At 36.4% G+C, this 17,779-nt stretch overlaps 1 protein-coding gene across 2 annotated transcripts in view; it reads right to left on the bottom strand.

Moving 5' to 3' along the window:
* The window catches only part of LOC142342926 (N-acetylglucosamine-1-phosphotransferase subunits alpha/beta-like), an 81,240-nt gene that overhangs the window by 54,553 nt on the left and 8,908 nt on the right, over positions 1-17,779 (bottom strand). For both annotated transcript variants that reach the window (XM_075394603.1, XM_075394604.1), the window contains exon 7: positions 16,610-16,786. In XM_075394603.1, coding sequence (XP_075250718.1) covers positions 16,610-16,786 — 177 coding nt within the window. The remainder of the gene's footprint in view (positions 1-16,609; positions 16,787-17,779) is intronic.

Raw genomic sequence — 17,779 nt, 5'->3', positions numbered from 1 at the left:
TTTTGCCCTTTTTAGGTCAATGATGTGTGCCCCTTTTAGGTCTATCGATGTGTTTGCTTAACAATGCTGTTCAAGGCGGCTCCTAAATATGCTCTTCGAGGGGCCATTGAACGTGCAAACATTTGATACTTCAACGTGCATGGTCCCTTACGTCTTACGTTAAATATATTTGATGGGATTTATAACGGTGTATTTCATGGCTGTACACACCTAAGTAGTATATAGATGAGCGGAGCTGCCCGGGGGGGGGGGGGGGGGGGGTGGTGACCCCCATGTTTTAAGATAGGCTATAGCGATTTCAAATCATTTTGGTCACCGTTCAATTATCACAGTAATGTATAAAGATAGGTAATAGATTTTACATGTATTAAGATTTGATTTTTGATAGTATTGTATAAAAATGGGTAATAGGTTTTACATGTATTAACATTAGAGTTATGGGAACAACGTATAAAGATAGGTAATAGATTTTACATGAATTAAGATCTGATTTTTGACAGTAATTTATAAAGATAGGTTTTAGATTTTACACGCATTAAGATTGCAAATAAGACAACATCGCATTAAGATTGGTAATAGGTCTTATGTATAAGATTTCTCATTAAATTTTTCATCACAAAATAACAAAAAAAAGATTAACAGATAGCAAATTGGAAAATGAAGCTGTGTTATATTTTTAATTGCTCTTGAACGCAGTTCATAGCTATTATTGTAAACTTGTGTGTCTTTTTTATGCAAGTCTTTCACTTGACACTTTTGCGCTTTTCTTCTAGAACATTCTTTGACTGCCAAAGTGAATTTTTCACGCTTTCGTTCTTCATTTTTGAGTGATCGCTAGTGCTCCAAAGTTGCTAATATAAAAGCGGTTGGAGCATGGCAAAATTAAGTGACTCGTAGCCAAGTTGTTAGTGAGTTTGGTCATGGAGCGAGAGGTCAGTGGTTCGAGTCTCGGTGGGGTCAAAGTTTTTTGCACCCATAAAGAAAAAATTGGTCTAGACTAAAGAACATCAATTAAAGTGCCTCGCATGTCGTTCATGAGCAATTCTTCCAACATTTGTCGGTTTACGTTTTTCTTTCAAGATGAGTCACCTTTTTATGCTAATGTTTTAAGTTACTTGGTAGCAAACAGTGGTCAATAAGACTAAGTGTAAGGCCGAAAATTCTACAGTGCTAATACACTTTCAAATATTCTGATTAGCACCTGTGTTGAGAATAAGCTTATTCTAAATAAAGAGGTTTCTATAAAATGACTATCGATCAAAGTCATGATTGTAATTAATAGTTCCTAAATCACATATTTATTATGAATGATGTCACAGCAAACTATAGCTATTTTCAGAGACTGTACAGGTAAAAAGGATTATCTCAAAGAACTGATAAAAACGAAACAAAACAATCAACTCAATTCTGGGTTAACTGGAAGAAAAATGGATCAAAATAGACCTCTGTTGAACTAATAACATTTTATTGGTCTCCTTATATGGATGTCTACATTGATACACACAAAAAGTTCTTATTGATAGCTACGATGAAAGTTATTCAGTCAGAAGTGCTAGAACAAAAGGGACTTTAGGAATTTCCAGGTGTTTCTTTATTTCAGAAGAGTAAGTCGTGCTTGATTTTTTCATCCAGGGTTGTCTCAGATCTGGTCAACACCTTGCGAAATAAGTCAGAAAACTTTTACATGCTCAGCTTGAACTTTAAAAACCCGGTTCGGGTTTCCCATCAAGAATGATTACTTTAAACAGTGGACTCATCAATTTGAAAAAACTTTATTATAATCACATCACATGTTCACAAGCGGACAATTGATTTAAATGTATAAAATGAATGAATCAGAAAAGAATCAGAAAATTTAGATTATCAAAGGTGTCGTATGAATTCCATCTGCATCCACAATTCGTTTTGGATAGAAAAACGAGAGTCCTTTTTTTGTTTGCTCATAGGTTAGAATTTGGTGATTTATAGTTCTGAATCCTCTGTTAGTTGAGGCTATATTCACTGCATCGTCCAGGACTCGTCTGTATTTCTGTAAAGGTCCATCACTGTTTTCTTCCAGAACACTCTTGTTAAGTCCTTTGCTGCTGAACTTAGTTTTGTTCGTTACTGAATTATAGCAACAGTACGTTTTGCTACATAAACACAGCATTTCAGTACATCGGAATTCCTCTTTGAATAATCCAGGCTCACGCTTGTCATGTTTTATATGCTTATCGCAACAAGTTCTTGGGAAAAAATTACTTGTACTATTAGCATGAAAAAATCTGTGCAGTCATTACTTCATCTCATTCCAAGTACTCCTCATTTCTGGTTTAATGCATTCATAGAGATTTTCATGAGCCAGTGCCAGATACAGAGAATCAGTGTCCATTTCAAGCTCCTCAAATTTCTGAACATCACAGAACTTGTCAAAGAAATTGTAGTAGAGCTCCAGCATTCTCAGTTTTGCATACTGTAAGATAAAGAATCCAACAATTATTGGTTCACGATGCTCAACAGTGCTTTTTGCAAGCTCAACCTCATATATATCTGTCGAAACGTTGTTCAATCTTCTAAAAAGACAATTATTAATAGCTTTATGCGTCTTTTCATCGTTAAGATAAAGAGTTTCTGTGTGTCGACTTCGATCCATAATCTGATAACCATACGAGCTGTTCCCAAGTAATTTCATAGTTTCAGCAACAACGCTAGAGTCTGGATTTTCATCACCTTCTCGTCTTGCATCAACAACAGATTGTACAAAACCGTTGAAACATTTTTGCGGGATATACTCAAGGAATCTGTGGATTTTGGTACAGCGGAGACCCAGCTTCAAATAGAACTTTAATAATGGTGTTATGACTATTCCATTGTTTAATTTGTAACTCGAAATCAACATTCGTTGTGGTTTTAACAATAAGGAGTTTCTTTCAGCATAATCCAGCATGAATTTACCTATATTCTCTCTTCCAACATCACAGTTTTTGAAAATTGGAGGAAAGTTTGCAAATCGTTCACGAAGCTCTTCAGGAACTTCTAAATCACACTGTACATATCCGAATAATTTATCTTCCTGTATCCGCATCAAAAGCGTCTCACTGCTCAAAGGTATTTTGTAGGGGAAATTTTTTCTAACGTGGTTCTTCAACATGGAGTTCTTCTGAACATGATCCCACCATTCACATTCTCTCATCTCTATAACTTTGTATCCTTTCTTTTCTAGGTAAAGCTTTCGTAACTTATCAGACTCACGCTTCCGGATACCATTCTCAAATTCGTCCTTATCCAGACTTGGTTGAGTTTCTCTACAGGGACAGAAATGGTAGTAGCATCCAAGGGCTTCAAAAATTGTTTGGCAGTGACTACAAAAGCCATCCACAGTAAAAGAATCAATTTTTTTCTGTTTTCCAGTTGTATAGAAGCTCTCAATAGTACATTCGGGTCTGTTTGCTTGATAGAAAGACATTACCATGTTCTCAAACTTCCTGATTTTGTTTTGACGAGCTTTGAACTTTTGAAGATCGCTATCAAACTCCCATCTAGTGTAGAGTCCAGTTGGCATCGCTTGGCACATGGAGAAGGGGTACAATTGGCTAGCATCTATTCCAAGTATTGCCTTACAGACATTATTTGACCTCCGGTTGAATGTTTTGTCTACAACAGCTTTCCTCGTAAACACCATTGATGGACCACCAGTCATTTCACTTCGTATTTTCTCATGCAAGTCTTTGTGAGCTTCGATGAAAGGGTAGAACTTTCTATCAATTGAATTATGAAGACAGATATTTGCCAAATTGGGTAGTGTACACCCAAGCTTTAACATATCAATTTTCTGATCGTGATAAAATTTCATCATTTTCTTCATTGCTTGCAAAGTTGGTACAACATTTTTGTTGTTATACCAACGAAGGAAATCTCGAAAAGTTTTCATTTTCTCCACCTTCCACAACTCTTCTAGGAGAGCATAGTTTTCTATTCCAGTTCTAGGTTTTTCTTTCAGTCCCATTTCGCGGAGAACTACCGACTCTTCTTTTCCAGATTTAATCAACTTTTCGAACTGAGCGAAATCTTTTTCCAGTAGATTTAGGTTTTTCAGTTTGCTGAAGAAGGAATCGTAATGTGGAAGATGGCTACAGTCAAGTTTCGATGGCGAATCAAACCATTCATATGGGAAATATCCTTTTGTCTCTTCGGATTGATATGCTTTCAGAAAGGAGTCCAGGGTTGTTGCTCCACCGAGAAAATTTACTATATCGAGAAATTGAATATCCCCAAATTTGAAAGAAATAAATTGATTTGCCTTCTTGATTACCGTAGGTGTAACAGCTTTGTCGTTGAGGAGATGAGGAATGAGATAGCTTTTGATTAAATTCAGATCATACTTTCCACTGTTGAATCCAAAAACTGGTAGAGTGTCAACATAGTTATTGAAATGACACTGGAGATCAAGGAGCTGCTTTTGTTGGTATCGTAAGAAATTTTTAGAAGCATTTCTATCTTCTGTTTCACTACTGATAACTGATTGAGTTTCGGAAATAATTTGCAGTCTGCAGGAAACATCATTCAACCTGGTTTTGATCTCTGATTCCACCTCCAAGAACTTGGATCTCACATCCACCTTGTTTTTTGCTGCTAGTATTTCCAGTTGAGCAACAAAGGATATGATGAGACGATTAGGATCGTTTTCGCATATGAAAACTGGTTGGTCCAACAAATTTGAAGAGATTGATACCGATACAGGTACATGAGTACCAATTCATGATGTTGTCGCTGTGTTATTGATATCCACTGAATGAACACATATTGCTTCGAAGTCGAAGACGGCTAAATTTTTGAAGAGAGTATCATCTTCTGGATAAGCTATTGAGAAGTTGTCCAGCTTCTCAAACAATGTTTCTCGCAAAGAATAAACACCTCGCGGAGACATTTTTCACTCGTTCTTTACAAGTTTTCAAGTGACGATTGAAGTTTCCGGAATGGTTGAAAAAGACATCACAACTGGGACAACGAAACTTCTTGAAGAACTTGTTGATATCATTAACATAACAAATATGGTTGTTATACCGAAGCAATTTGATGTTTTTATCATATCTTTCAACGCTTCGTCGAACAAGTTTACCAATAATTTCACCATCTTCAATGTCAAAATCATAGACGAAAATATTTTGTTTTATCAGTTCTTCAATTATAGGAATTTGATCAAAGGAAACACCTGCAAAATGTTCGGGGTCGCAACCACTTGCAGTAACAAAATTGTGAAATATTTTAGTTGCATTTGGTTCAACATCTATTGATCCGAATAAATGAATTGCAATTGCACGGAATAAACACAAATTATCGTTATACGGTTCATCGTGTCCGTTTGAAACGAGACAATTAACCTCAGGGTTCCTTAACAATGGTTCTGGAAGTGGAGTATCAGTGCAACCCATAGGTATATTTGTAAGAAGCGCTGCAAAAACGGTAACATTTGTGATTACTGTGAACCGCCATTTTGAGTTTTGACGTTCTTTTGTACATGTTTCAATCAAGTCAAGTTTCTCGATTTTGTTCTGAAGGTTTAATAAGTCGTTTCTATTGCTTAGAAGAAAAGCTTGATCCAGGAGTAAGTTATTTTCATGCGGATAATAATATCGGTAATCGTTTGTCTCTACATTTCGCAAAATAAACCCCAAAGCTAGGTTAACTTTTGCAGCACATTTCAATTTTGTGAAAACTTCATCGATTTTTTTATTGATCTTTTTGTTGTCCAAATCTGATAAACTGAAGTTGAAAACTTCTTGTCTACCATGCTCAGCATGCATATCGTCAAGTAAATGTTGACAGGCTGCCAGTTCTTCGTTCAATGACTCGCTATCGTTATCAACTTTCTCCATAATCTGACGAACACGGTTTGTGCTTGAGGACCCAATTTTTGTGCTGGCTTGATGTGCCGTTTTGCGAAGCAGTTGAAGTGAGTAGAAACTTGGGAACTGTTTCTGACAGACAACACACTTGTTCAGTGTATTACGAACTTTTGCTCCGTGAGCCTTCGCAATATGGTATGACAATTCTGCAGCATTTTTTGTCGCAAAATTACAATTCCTTTTCTTACAGTAAAGCGTCCCCATCATACATGTCTTCCTGTGGCGAGCAATATGAGCCTTTACAACAGATTTTCCACAATTTCCACAGTTGACGGGTAGGTTTCGGTCTTTTGCAGGCATTTTGTAATAATTGGGTACGTTTAACTATGGAATGAACAAATAGATGTTTTAATTTTATCGAAAAGTATTGACAACTGAGTCTTAGAATATGAATAAATAAATGTCTCTCAAGTTCTGCAGAAAATCAAAGTGTACTCATGAATACATGCGAGCAATAAAGTTGAAATATTTTTTTATGTTACTAAAAATAGATTTTAATTCGAGTCGTCAACCAATCACAGCAAAATTTGCAAAACTTCGGGAAATTGCGACAGCCTTTATTCATGTACAGAACTTCAACAACCCTGATTTGTTTTCTTAAAGTCTAGACAAGATTTATTCGGTTTGTTTACTTAATGTCTCGGTTTGTTTACTTAATGTCTAGACAGAATTTGTTTACAAGCAATAAAAATAACAATGTAAAAAAATTTCGTCTTCGAACGACCTTGAAATTTTGTTTACACCATGTTATCAACTCAAACCCAATAATTCATGGAGGTATATCACTGTTTACTCACTCAGTTTAGTCTCTTACTATGGTTGAAGCTGTGTACGAAAACAGTCCTGAATACTTCAAAAATTTCAAAAACGATTCAAATACACTATTTGCGACACAGAACCAAAACCTCAAGATTCTGGAATAGAAAATTTTGCATACGGTTATCATTCGTCTTCGACTGTTATCGATGGTTGTTCGTTTGGTTCCAGTCATTGGCATATCATTTTTGAAGATACAGGTTCCGAAGATAAAATTGTTTTTTCTTCGTATGCTCCTGCGACGATACCTTGCCTTGTGACTTGTTTTAAAATCCTTATTTTGCCTACGGAGAAAAATTTTGTTACTCATGGTGCTATTGTTTCTCGCTTACATGTTGCTGTGGAGTACTTGTCAAAATTTAATCATGTTTCAACCAAGAAAACTAAAAAACAACTTCCTCTGCCTAATCCTGTGAAAAGACTCTCAACCATTACTACTACCATACCTGCTTCTACTATCCCTGATGTGACTGTAAAACGTTTTTGTCAACTAATGCTTGGTGAACATTCTTCTTCTCTCTATCAGATTATGGATATAATTTTAAGTGGGCAGGGAAGTTTTGTACATGAGACTTCAGACTATTTAATAAACTTTCAGTTCTGTAAAAATTCTACTGTCTAAAATAGTGCTGTGATAGAACAATTAATTCAATTTCACTCCATATGTTTTAAAAATGCCAACAATTGCAATTCATTTACATCAGGTACAAATGGAAACTTACTGCTATAGAAATAATGAGCAATATAGATGCAAAATAAACCACACAGTTGCGAGTCTGCTGATTGCAGGGGAGACTGAATATCTCTTCTGTGCTCCATAATATCCATCGTCATATGTAAATCAGTACATTGCTGTAAGCGGGAGAAAATGTCTATAGGCAGTCAGAGGAAGTGCTAACGGATCTGCAAAGTATAGTACGGGGTGTGCGTAGCGTTTCGCAAGCATCACCCAATGTGAACCAATAGAATCAGCTCGCGATGCATTCACAATTATAAAACTGTTAACTGGTAAATTTAAGGGATAATTGTCAGCCGCATAAACACCTCGAAATTTAAATTTGAGATGTTTGCACTTTTGAACATGAAAATAAATTTGGTCTTCATCCATTAGTAAGCATTCATAGGTAGAACATTTTTGGATACGTTTCTTGCAGAGTCAATGTACACAGTAGACGATTTTTCTCCCAGGAAAAAATTTCAATGTTGTTTGGCGAACCAGTATCAAATTTCAGTTCAACCGATAATGAAGAGTTTGTTAGTTCGGGATGAATAAAATCGTGCGTCGCCTCTTGCGTGCTAGTTAAGTCAAAGACCATTATAAAGTGATGCGCAAAATCACTTAGTGGTATTCCATGACCGTTTTCAACATAAGCTAATGCACTCATTGAATTGTAATACAGGCGCTTGTTATCATTTGTTAACATTGGGGTGCCAGCTGTTGCGAACCCGTTTCGATAGACCGTAATTTCACTCAAATCAAGCTTCTGATAGTGGTAGGGATTGATATTGTTAGTTCCAATGAATGCATTGCTCCTGCACAATGCAACAATCAGCCGCCTTATTGGTTCTTTTGTGAAAATATCTTCATGTTTCCAACTGCGTTGACCTGCTGTTGCGAGGAATGTTTTTGTTATTACTTCATTGTAGCGATACGTTGCCGGAGTTTTTAGGAGTGTTTTTTCAATGGCTCCAACAACGTTGTCTGACACTGTCATCTTTCTAAAAAATAAGTTTGCTTCATCGATTTTAACTTTGTAATTTTTTGCCGCTGTCTCACTAATGGTAACAAAATCATCTTGCGACCTTCGGAAAGAAAGTCTTAAGGTAACACCACTTACTAAATGTTTTTCACAGGAAAAGAAATCAACAGCGAGCTTTCCATATAAAGTAATTTGTTCCGATTCTCTCACAGCTACCTGCCTTGCATCCCTTGAAGCTGCAGCTATACCAGCGGGGTTCGGCTCATACTCGTAACCTTGACACTTTAACCAAGTTTCCTTTGCATCGGTTCCATGTGAAAATTCTGTTTCAATAAAACTTTTATGAGCATAGTGTCCATTAGCTGAGGAAATTTTTTATTCCATTTGCAGAAACAGTACAGTCGGCAAACAGTGAATGAAGAACATTGTTGACAAAATATGCAGCATCGGTTGCGGTTGCATCGCCGGCGGTATATCGCAAATCAGTTTCATCAGCATTTTGTATTCGACATTTTACTTCCAAATAAATTTTCGGCAAATCTATGAAATTGTTGCGATCGCCTACAACTTCGAATTCGAGCGATGATCCAGAGGGAGAATAAAGTGGTCCAGTTTTTTGCTCAAATGATTGCTCAAAGGTGACTAGCAAAGGTGGTTTTTCAAATAAATCCAAGGAACTGTGAGTGGCTTCGGAAGGTATTACAATATTAGTTCGCATTTTTGACTCGAGAGAAAAAATCCAGTCGACTTCTTCTTGGCTGTGGTTTTCGAGAAATGATTTTTTTAGTGGAACGTTTTTTGTAGGTTCGAGGTTTTGCATATTCTTGTCTTCGACGTTTAATAACTTGCCGGCCTCGTGTTATGCATGAATGGAGAGAACCACCAAATTGTTTTTGGGCTGTTTTTGCAACCGTGCTTTTCAACGCCTGCTTTGCCGACTTTCGTTTCGTTGCTACTTCAACCAACTCAGGTGCACCCTGCACTAAAAGCTCTCGGCCAATTCTTTTGGCAGCGGGCCATATAATTTTTCTTGCCAATGGTAAAGCAACTCTTCCAATACCTGCTGCGAGGGCTCCAAAGCCACTTCCTCTTTGACGATAATGACCGGAGAAATGTGGCATTGACTGTGATGCTTGGTTGCTGTAGTAAGCTTCCATTTCACTTGATTTTTTGAAACTTTAGGCCTACTATCACTTTTCCTGTACCATTAAATGGAATAAGTTTTCCGGCTTCGTTCCTCAACTCCACTTTAATGTTCTGAATATTGTTAGAAAGTATGGGCTTGTAACCCTTGTATGGGATTGTAAATGTCTTGTGATGAATGGGTGTAACAGTGTTTATGCTGCCGTTTCTTAAACGCCTTTCGGTCTCAATGATTTTAATTACAGGAGCTCTCACGTCTCCAATAATTTGATATTCTATAACGTCTATGTAGACAAATATTAATTGTGAGCCACAGGTTATATCAACTGGAAAATCACTTTGGTGTCTATTGAGAGTTTTGTGTGATTTGTATCCAATATGAATGTATCCATCATGCGAGTTGTCTTTTATACCCTTGAAGCCGAGAATACTTGGAACTTCTTCGTTTTCAAATGAAAAACCCTCATTCGCTCCGAATTAAAAAACCAGTTTATGAGTAATTTTGTCAAATGTAAAATCAAATTGTTTAAACTGAGCAATTCGCCTGAGTTCATCCATTAGTTGATCCAAGCTACTGTAAATGCCTTTGCGAATTTTTCTGAGGTGTCCACTGCGATTATTTGAGGCGTCGAGTTCCACTCCCGAGTTTTTATAAACGACTAACCCGTTTGAATTAACGTTGTTGATGTTTGATGGGAAGGATATTGAAGATAAAGCTACTTGCCATTCTCCATCCAAAATAAGTGGTTGAGATAACTGGTTACGGAATTTTGCCATTGTGTTTTCCCCAGAAACTTCCATTGATGCGTTGGATATTAGATCGATTGTGAATTCTTTGGCGGGATTCATTTTATTCGTCGGCAGTAACTAACACGTTTACTTGGACTAATTCCGGTTCATAAAATTTACCTTCAATTATAACGTTGTTTGCATCTATAAGATTGTACGTTGGTGGACACACGGTAGCAATTTTGAATATCGTAAAAACCTCGTCTGTATAATTTTGTTTATAACCTTTTCTGAATTTTTCGTCGTGCTTTGCAATTCTAACAAGGTCTCCTTTTTCGTATTTTGGTTTGTACTTTGCTGTGTTGATTGCTAATGATATTAAAATTGGTTCATGTTTTTTGAAAACTTTATTAGGTGCTAAATGGGTTACCCGGTTAACACGGCTGTTTATAGTATTTACAAACTGGGGTAAATCTTCAATATATGTCCAAGTCCACTTTTCTTCCAAATATTTGTAAATGATGTTTTTAAGCGATCGAATGTTCCTCTCTGCAAATGCCGACTTGGTTTCGCTTTCTGTTGTATATAAATGAATTCCTTTCTTTTCACAAAATTTTTTGAAATCTCCTTTGAACTCTGATCCCTTGTCTGTCCATACTTTTTCTGGTTGTTTCTTCTTGATCATTTTTTTGAACGCTTCAACGGCATCTTTTGCATATAAAGCTTTCATTGGTTGAACTCGTAAGTAACGTGATAAAACATCCACAGCCACTAACAAATATTTTACACCGTTGTTGTGTTGGGCAACTTTATCCATATACGCAACATCGACAGACCAGATTTCATTTATTCTATATGCAACAGCTTTCAGTCGGGGAAAACTTTTCCTGAATTGTCTGTATTTTGTGTACGGGGCTTTCGACTGAAGATAGCAAACAATTTTGCCTCTGGTGAAACCGCTAGCCTCCTTCAAGTTAGCAATGCTACCAAATGCAGCACTGCCTTTAGTGTACAATTTGTCTAACTGTTTAACTTGATAGGAAGTAATTCTCCCAGGGGCTGGTTGGTTTGATTTCTTTTTCTGCCTCTTCAAAGTTTCTCTGGTCTCTGTCAGAAGCTTTTGTTTTCTTTCGCTGGGATTTTGAAGCAAATTCTTTGTCCGACTCATATTCCAAAAACTGCAGTCTCTTCAGATGATAAATTTAGAAACTTTTTGGCGTATGTGTTACAAGTCAAATGCGACCCAATATCGAGATGCGTTAATACGCTGAATTGTTCGAAAGATAGTTTGCAAGTGGTTTGCTGTAAATTGTAAAGAAATGTAGCAGCAAGAACTTCTGTATTTGTACCATTAATAAGCAATCTCTTTGATGAGTCCAAGGACAAAGAATCTGATTCCTCTATTATGTCCAGTATTGTATTCGCTCTTTCAAACTTTATCCCCTTCAAGATTCTAATATCATTCAGCACTCCTTTTTTGATAGTCGATGTGTTGTCTGTCGTAAATGATTTCGCCATAGACTCGTTTATTGTACTTCTATCATCCACTGAAGCGTCAGTTTGTTGTTCTGTATCCTGTTGCGAGGCAGAAGGAGCTGATGGTGACTTGTTTCTCTGGAGAAGCGATATCTGCTTGGCTGGATTGTGAATATTTTTGTTGCTGAGTAATTGAGAGACATGAGGTTGTTCTCTTGTATACATCTGTTTAGGTATTAACACAAACTCTTCAGTATGCATTTTGTTCTATATATTCAATGCAGGGTAATGCTATGAGTTGAATGAGATTGTTGCCCGAGGGAGATTGAATTATTTTTAACCGTTCAGTTTTCCCTACTTTCCTGTTTGAAAGTTGACGCAGAGTTTTTTCAAATTTTTTTAGTTCTTTTTTATTGACTGGAACAACTCCAGAGAGTACGTTCATCACACAGTCACTCAGAAACCAAATGAAGTCGCCGTCTTTAAGTAACTCGAATTCAATGTTGGAGTTCTTGTTTGTGCTAATTGCCCATTGCTTGAGCATAAGCAAATGTTTCTTTTTCATTCGTAATTGGTGTAACAACGGCTTCCTCCGAAGGAATGTAACAAATTGAAGGATTAGGTCCAATAATATGTGAGGCAAATCGTAAACCCTGACTGGTTTTGGGATCGAGATCAATAATAAAATGTCCAAAGGGCTCCGCAGTTGCTAGTTTGTATGCTTCTTTTATCAGTTGGAGACAATTCAACTGTTTTCCAAGATATTCAATTTGTTGAATGTCACGAAGCGACTTGAATAATATTATGTGTGTTGTATTCAGATCAATGGTTCTGGACCATTTGCTTTGATGGAACAAATTATGCTTAATGTATATAACATGTAATTTGCGATGACGTCCTGAGGTAGCTATTTTTACAAATTCTTTATCGTTGAAGATTTCTTCACATGAATCATCATAGATAAGCAGACAATGCGATAGATTTTTTGTTATATCAAAGCCTGAGTATTTTAGAAACTCAATCCCTGGTATAACTTGTTGCATATCTTTGAAAAGTGGTTGGAACTCTTTGTAAAAATAATAAATTTTCTCAAAACGTGGACAAAAGGTCGAACCTTTTAGCATTCGAAACAAGAGTTCTGTTTTACCACAACCACTTGGTCCTACAATTGACATGAATACCCTGTCATGTGTAAGAATAATTTTGTTCATAGTTTGGGATTAGGTAAAATGTAACCAACTAAACTCGATAAGAGAGCAATCCAGATTGATTTCTCTTCACAGCTTTCTGATAATAGAAAGAGCATAGAAAAGCAAGAATGATCATTAACACAATGATACTAACTTGAACAAAAAATATTACTTCGGACCTTGGCACTGTTGAATTTGAACAACAACGCCATGGGGGCCTCTCCTTGTTGTTTACATCAAAGACTAAATTACTGATACCGGCGTCAGCCTAGTCTTTTTGATTCATTGGAGAAAAATAATTAATTGAAAAGTGAATTGAAACAAGAATGATACATAATGTTAAATTTTTGAATTAGTCTCTGGGCAACTGTTTCATGTACCAGAACTCAAACAAATTGAAACCTTTAATATGACTTTTTATCTCTAGTTTATAACAAACGGTTGATGAGTCATTTTCCTCGAACGATGGTTGACTGAAGACTTTTTCAACTTCGGGGTGCTCCAAGACATATAATCGCAACTCATTCGGCATCTCATTAAGTGATAGCTCACGTTCTGGTGGTGTTTTTTTCAATCTAAATTGAGGAACTTTTTTGTCCGCCCATTGCTTCCAACGTGGGATTCGTTGCTCTTTGGGGGACTGCATAGGCTTCTGGTTTGTTTTGTTCATAGCCATAATTGAACTGATTCCGATGTTCTCGAGCCCTCTGTTTATTTTTTACGTACAGTTGGAAGTGATAGAAATTATCTATCACGGGCAGAAAGCCCTAAAGCTGTCCAGCTCGTCGGGAGAAAGAGTAATGGTTGCAAAATAACGTTTTGCTGCTGCGCTATAAAGCGAGTTTTAACGCGGTTGTTGTGCTGTGTTTGGTTTATTGTTGAGATAGTTCGCTCGGTTCTGTTGATCACTTGAAAAATTATTCTGTATTGGTGGAGAGGGATCCTGAACTCTGTTGAATATTACAATCGGCTGATCGTCAAGTGGAGTCAAGCAAGTGAATATCTTCAAGTTGTCTGACAGATAAGTTGTTGAAGTTGCCGTGTCTTCTCTGTACATCACTTTGTGTCCACTGTTAGAATATTCTTGCTTTACGTTCCGCGCAGTGATTTGATAATTGATCGTTTGTTAAACGAAAGTTTGAATGAAGATAACAGGAGGGAACTTGTTCTTCTGATATTATCTCTGAGATTCGGGGACAATTTAGATCCTCCAGATTATAAACAGTTTTTTGTAAAAGCTTACTGAGGAGCTCACACTTTTCAATGCCTTTGGCAAAAAAGTTTTTCCGTGTGAATCAGAAACTGAAACTCAGACAGATTGTTTTCAAATCACAGTAAGGTATATCACCTTCTTCCCAATCAAGACCGTGTAGGTTATTGGTCAGCCAAATAACAGTTTGTCTATCGTGTGCGGGTAAATCAGCGAATTTAAGCGGCGGTTTGAAAATATTGTATCGTTGTAACTCGAACACAAACTGAGTTCTTTTATAATGAATCCAAGTGACTTGAGTTTGAAACCTTTGAGATCGAGGACAATTATATTTGTGGTGTTGCTGCCAAAATTTTCTAGCATTCCAATTCACGAAACAATTGTGAATGAAAAATTTTCACTGATAGAATGAATAATATTCCTGTCAGGTGTCCAAAAAGACAATTGTTTACTGGTGAGTAACGGAAAGCGTAAACATATCCAGGGCCTTTGTTTCGGCAATCTTTTATAAATCCAGCGGCGTCATGCAATGCAGCATGAAGTCGTGGCACTTTGCTCCTTTTCAATAAAGGATCTAGTCTTGAATTATCAATTCCAATGAAACCACCATAGGGTCTAAATTTAAGTGCTATTTTTCCGTCAACTTCTGGATCTAACAAAGAACAAGCAGCTACGAAATATAATTGTCGATAAGATATGTGTGTATAATTTATGTCACCTCTCAGTGATAAAACTTTCTCATGAATGAGCTTGATGTCTTTTGTTCCTATTGTGTTCATTATTTACTGTTTACTGAACGTGAGCGTTTAGAGATTTGTTTATAAATCTTTCAATTCTGATTGGTTGTCAACTTGAATAATAAATCAAGCACTGTGATTGGTCAGTTTATTTTGGAAAGTTTTGTGACCCTGAACTTGTTTGGGCATGATCCGATGACTCTCCAATTAATATATCAGTATTGATTTCATACATCTACTAACAGGTTAGTTGTTTTACTGTTGTTTTCACCAATTTGTATGCATTTACGGACATAAGTGATTATGACCATAATTGCGTACATACTTAGATGAAAACTTGTTTTTCTTGTACAACTGGGTTTTTTATCATTGAGTATGTAATGTATGTATGTGTGTATGTATGTATGTGTATGTATGTATGTATGATTGTATTTATTTAAGTATGTATGAATGTTTGTATGAAATTATGTAAGTTTGTATATATGTATTTATATATGTACATACGAATGAATGACTGAATTAATGAATGTTTATGTTACATAAGTACCTATGCTTGTATAGGTGTTTTGTGAGTGTGTGTAGGTGTGTGAGTATGTATGTGTGCAAAGCAAGATAGCGCAGTGGTAGCGCGCTGGGCCCATAACCAGAGGTTGGTAGATCGAAACTATCTCTTGCTAAAAAGACAATTTTATGATGGGGATATGTATTGGAGAGAAAACAATTGAGAAAACAATTTTGGACCCAAGTTTTACAAGTGTCCACACCCCTTGGGGGAAAAATTTCAAATTGAAAAAAAAAATCGACTTTGAACACTTTTTATCATTCACAAAACATGTTTCACAACATTTAACGTCTATTAGAGACAAAAAATTGAGAAAAAACTTTTGGACCTCATTTTTCAAAAATTTTACAAGTGTCGACACACCTTAGGGCAAAAATTTCAAAATTGAAAAAAAACGACTTTGAACACTTTTTATCATTCACAAAACATGTTTCACAACATTTGACGTCTATTAGAGACAAAAAATCGAGAAAAAATATTTGAACCCCATTTTTCAAAAAATTTTACAAGTGTCGACACCCCTTAGGGCAAAAATTTCAAAATTGAAAAAATCGACTTTGAACACTTTTTATCATTCACATAACATGTTTCACAATATTTGACGTCTATTAGAGACAAAAAATCGAGAAAAAATTTATGGACCCCATTTTTCAAAAAATTTTACAAGTTATTGTCCCCCTATGGGACAAAAATTTCAATTTTCGAAAAAGGTGTTTCCGACTACTTTTTTTACTCACAGAACATGTTTCAAACTAGTTAACATCTGTTAGAGACAAAAACAACAAACTGAACATATTACAACCAACCGAAAAGTGAAACACATTTTTTTTCAGAAAAAAAATAGGAGCTGACCAGAACCACAACGGTGGGGGACTCTATGTATTAAGATAGGGAATGCAGAAATTGTCGCCCTAAGGGGGACACTTAGGGGGACGTTTACTGCGAATTTGCGATAAATGTCCCCCTAAGTGTCCCCCCTAGGGGGACAATTTCTGCATTCCCTATCTTAATACATAGTGTCCCCCCCCCCCCCCCCCCCCCCCGTTGAGGTTCTAGTCAGCTTTTTATACTACTCACCTATGAGGCGCTCAGCAACAAATAAGGAAGCAGTTCCACTCATTTTCTAAAGATACGACGAATAGTTTGAAGAGCACTACTCACTTCAGGTGCCTCTCGATCCCTCACAGCTGGACTCTGTCCAAGTTCATTCTGACTCTTACAGTCTCCTCCATCGAAGTCACACTCCGCATTGTTACATGCTGCATCGCAGTATCCATCATGGATCCACGCATTCGGACACTCGTCCTTGCAAGGAGGCACCGGCCAACCAGGGTAGATCTAAATCAAGCTTCATCAAATTTTGCTCAAATATACAAAATATTGAATTTTGCTTAAGTATTGAATTTCCCTCAAATTGAATCCCTACAACCTCATTTTCACTCTTCATTACAGATTTCACTGCAGTCTTTTATTTAAGACTAGATGAAAGAACTATGAGAAACTTCCGAAAAACCTATATCTTAAAACTGAAAATTAAGCATCGCAACCTAACAAGGGAAATTGATTATACATTTTAGGATTCTTTGTACTTGTATTTAATTTCAAAAAGCACCAAGGCACTTAGAACGTAAATATAACATGAGTAAAATTGTGGGCCGACTACCGCGCCAAAAAGGAATCGCTTCATATTGAATAGCCTCTAACCCAATAATTTGGTTTTCATAGCTCAGTGGTTTAGGTATCCTTCTAGGGGGGAAATAGCACCATTTTGACATAGGTTTAAGAATACGCTCGGATAGCTTAACATTTGTACAGTAGACTACCATTTCTTTTTTCTTACAGCCAACCAGTAATATAAATTGCTCTCAAATGACAAAAACTAGCGTGTTTACGTCCTGAAATTATCTCGAGATTCAACCCATAATTCCATAGTCATTTTGGGTGGGAAAATCCTTCATGGTGAAACCGATTAAAAAAAACGAATCAATGAATTTCCTTCTTTTAAGATATTAGAATATATCATCATAGCGTACCTACTACAAAAAAACGTGATTATAATAAAAAAAGTACTTATTTGAAAAAGGAAAGTTGAAAAAATTGACTGTATTATAATAATCAATCACAAAAGCAAAAAAATCTCCCAAAGAACTTTATGAAGTATATTTTATTTTGTTCCAGTCCCCAATGAAATGGGGATTAGGAACTTTATACCAGCCCTACAAGCCAATTTTAGCCAACCAATATCTTTAGCGAACAGATACGAAAATGGTATAATAGAAAAGGAGCCCGAAAGCCCGTGAAGGCCTGAATCATTGTTGAAAAGATTCTACC

Source organism: Convolutriloba macropyga, chromosome 7, assembly GCF_964194025.1.
Source record: "Convolutriloba macropyga chromosome 7, txConMacr16.3, whole genome shotgun sequence".
NCBI lineage: Eukaryota > Metazoa > Xenacoelomorpha > Acoela > Convolutidae > Convolutriloba > Convolutriloba macropyga.
This window is presented reverse-complemented; position numbering and strand designations above follow the sequence as displayed.